Here is a 3,689-nt window from a genome sequence, read left to right on the forward strand (position 1 = left end):
AAGGCCCTCAGCTGCGTCACCTTTGTGTGATTCTATGACTCGCCACAGAAGGCAACTCAGAAGTGACAGAGAGGGGCAGGCAGGAAGCAGGGACTAAAGACATTCCCTGCCTTGGGGGACTGGGGCTGCAGCAGACATAATACTCATGGCCATATGGACCCACAAAATAATGGCGTATGGAGGCACATGGCGGTCAGGGGTGATGCATTGCAAAGAAAGGGAATAGAATTGGGGCTTCTTTGGGAAGAGCACGTTTACAAAGCAACTCTAGGGACTCTAGTCCAGGAGGCAGCAAAACCCGCCCTGTTTTTCTGAGCAAGTCAGTAAGATACCCTCCTGGGGAGGGAGCTGGGAATGGACCCATGAACCATTGTCACCTCTGCAGCCATCTTTCCTGGTTCACCTCTAACTTCCACTTGACCTTTTCTCCTCCGGCAAGGCCAGAGGGGCCGGGCCCACAAGCTCGCCCTTCACTCACTTCTCTCCTTCAGGTGCCTGCCGTGGGCCTGTGCATGGACAGCCCCAGCAACGCCACCATGCCCTGTGGCTTTCTTCTTCAGGGCTTCTCTGAGTTCCCGCACCTGAGGCCCGCGCTCTTCCTGTTGCTGCTGGCGGTGCACCTGGCCACCCTGAGCGGAAACCTGCTCATCCTGGTGGCCGTGGCCTCCGTGCCCAGCCGGCCGCCCATGCTGCTCTTCCTGTGCCAGCTGTCAGCCATCGAGCTCTGCTACACGCTGGTGGTGGTGCCCCGCTCGCTGGCCGACCTGACTGTGCCCGGCCACGCCAGCGGCAGCCCCATCTCCTTCCTGGGCTGCGCTCTGCAGATGCAGATGTTCGTGGCGCTGGGCGGGGCCGAATGCTTCCTGCTGGCCGCCATGGCCTACGACCGCTACGTGGCCATCTGCCACCCGCTGCGCTACGCGGCCGTGGTGACCCCTGGGCTGTGCGCGCGACTGGCTCTGGCCTGCTGCCTCGGGGGACTGGCAGTGTCCGTGGGGCTCACGGTGGCCGTCTTCCACCTGCCTTTCTGCGGCTCCCGCCTGCTGGTGCATTTCTTCTGCGACATCACGGCGCTGCTGCACCTGGCTTGCACGCGCAGCTACGCCGACGAGCTGCCCCTGCTGGGCGCCTGCCTGGTGCTGCTGCTGCTGCCCTTGGTGCTCATTCTGACCTCCTACGGCGCCATCGCCGCCACCCTGCGCTGCCTGCGCTCCCCCGGGGGCCGGCGCAAGGCCGCCTCCACCTGCGCCTCGCACCTGGCAGTGTCTTTCCTGCACTATGGCTGTGCCACCTTCATGTACGTGAGGCCTAAAGCCAGTTACTCCCCGCGGCTGGACCGCACGCTGGCACTGGTCTACACCAATGTGACACCGCTGCTGTACCCGCTCATCTACAGCCTGCGCAACCGCGAGGTCACCGCCGCCATCCGCAGGGTGCTGGGGCGCCGGCGGCCAGGCCAAGCCCGGGGTCGTCTGTGTGAGCCCTGACAGCAGGCCGGGACCAGGCTGGAGTGGGCAGCTCTGCTCCCTAAAGTTTTCCCTGTCATGAGGTGTCTGCATCGGGAAAGCCACCAGGGGGACTCAAGGACTGATTCAGGAAAGAGAACTTGGAAGTGTTTAACGTAAGGAGAGCCTCCTAGCAGTTTCCCCATCCTCTGTCCGTCCCCTGAGGAATGGCCTAGAAAGTGTGGGATAGAGCCCTAGACTTGGATTTAATGGTTCCATAAGTACCTACAGAGTTTTTGCCACGTGCAGGAGCCCGGGCAAGGTGCTGGGCTGGCGGCGATGAAGAAGGCACAACTCATGGGCCCACAAGGCTGTAGACCCTTAGGTGACAAGGCCAGGTGTAAGTAGTGACCAGAGATGGATGGAGGGCTCACAATGGCTCAAGACGGGTTACCCATGCTAGACTTTTGCCTCTTGGAGGAGAAAGATATCTGAGGCAGGATGAGTAGGGCTTACCCAGGTAAACAGAAGGGTGAGGACTGCCCCAGGCAGAAATGGTTCCCAGGGGCTGGGGCGCATTGGGAAGGGCCTTGGGAACAGCCGAGGGATCTGAAATCACGGAGGGATGTGCAGACTTGCCCTCTCAGATGATTACTCAGGCTGTAGGCTAGTGAATGAGCTGGAGATGTGGAGACCAACCTAGGAAACTGCCGCGGCATTCTAAGCGAGAGGCGATGGAATCTGGACCAGAGTGTCGCACAGGGGATTAAGCCACACGGAAAGAGTCCAGAGATAGCTGAGGGTAGACATGACAGGACTTTGACTGGAGAGGGGGCAAGGAAGAAAGAAGAGTTAAAGACCACTTCTAACCTAGGTTCTTTGTGGGTGGTGGAGCCCTTGCTGAGAAGGAGAACACCGGAGCAAGTGGGGAGAGAGGAGGAGGAGGGGTTTTGTTTCGAACACCTCACATTAAAAGGCTGCTAGGGCAAACCTGGGAAGATGCTGATTGGGGAGGCAAATGCAGGGATCCAGAGCTGGGGGAGAGGTTCAGCAGGAGGGATCGATGGTTCCTGAGACCATGGAGGTGGGCGACACCACCCAGGGAGAGTGTATAACGGGACAAGAGAAGCAGCCCCAGCCAGAACTTGGGAGAAGGCCAGCGTGAAAGGGAGTGGAGGAAGGGAGCAGCTGAGGCATGAGAGCTGCTGAGGACTCCACACCTTGGCCATTCCTTCCTTCCCGCTCCAGCCTCAGTTGTAGTAAGTGCAAAATGAGCGCCAGACTAAGCGATCTGCCACGTTTCTTCTTGTTCTCTGATCCCTTAAGGTGGAGCATGCAAAGATATGTATGGATCACTTAAAAAGGAACAAAAGGAAATAAGTATTAATAATTTAGCGCCAACTGAATGTCTAAGGAGTGATAAATGGTGAGTTGAAGTAATGATCAGATGCAAGTGGCATTAATCAGGAAGGTTTATCTGGATGAGAGTAGGAGGTTGTCTGAACTGACTTTTGGAAAAAGTGACTGATTTGCTTTGATTCAAATCATCTGGAAGTCAATTAAAATGCCCAATAACTAATCTGACTCTGGGGAAGGCCAATGAATGCAGAAAGCCAGCTGATGGAGGGGCTGGGCCGCAAGCTTTTCTAGAGCCTCTCTCCCATGAGGAGCCACCTTCCTGGGATGTTAAAGATGGTTTCTAGAGATAGCGAGCGTATAAACTTGCTCTCAGAATGGTTGATAGAAATCTCAGGGTAACTGGAATGGGAACCCTCAAAGGTAACTTCGGGAAGCTACGCAGGGAACTTGAATGGGGCACTTTGGCTTTCTCCTCTGGGTTTTGGGGATGGGAGCAGGATACTGACACGGTTACACGCTGGGAAGGTGAATTGGCAATAACGGTTCAAAACAGAGGAAAGCGTGATGAGACTAGTAAAGGATCGTGGCAACAGTCCACAGATGAGGGGATGACGTTACAGAAGGGAATACGTGGATGAGGTGGGACGTGGTAAAGACATTAGCATGAACAGTGTGGGAAGGAAAAACTCACTATTTAGAATAAATAAACTTAGGTATTCACCTTAAAACATGCACCAAAGTAAATGTCAGATACATTAAAGATTTAAATGTAAAATATAACCATAAAAAACTCAAAGAAGAAAATAGGTGAAAAATAGAAACATAACTTGTCTCAGAATGAGGAGAAATGGGCTAAGCACAAAAGGAAAAGGAGAGCCACACACA

General features: G+C 55.1%; 1 protein-coding gene across 1 annotated transcript; it reads left to right on the forward strand.

The window, feature by feature from the left end:
• Window positions 1–512: 512 nt before the first annotated feature.
• On the forward strand, window positions 513–1,487 carry LOC105815417 (olfactory receptor 10AC1). The gene has a single exon (XM_012650565.1). The coding sequence runs from the start codon at window positions 513–515 to the stop codon at window positions 1,485–1,487; it is 975 nt and encodes a 324-aa protein (XP_012506019.1).
• Window positions 1,488–3,689: the final 2,202 nt, after the last annotated feature.

This window comes from Propithecus coquereli, unplaced genomic scaffold (genome assembly GCF_000956105.1).
Source record: "Propithecus coquereli isolate 6110/MARCELLA unplaced genomic scaffold, Pcoq_1.0 Scaffold334, whole genome shotgun sequence".
NCBI classification, from domain to species: Eukaryota; Metazoa; Chordata; class Mammalia; order Primates; family Indriidae; genus Propithecus; species Propithecus coquereli.

Bases quoted from the DNA above. Each gene is read 5' to 3' on its own strand.
- LOC105815417 (XM_012650565.1), top strand. From the start codon at position 513: ATGGACAGCCCCAGCAACGCCACCATGCCCTGTGGCTTTCTTCTTCAG.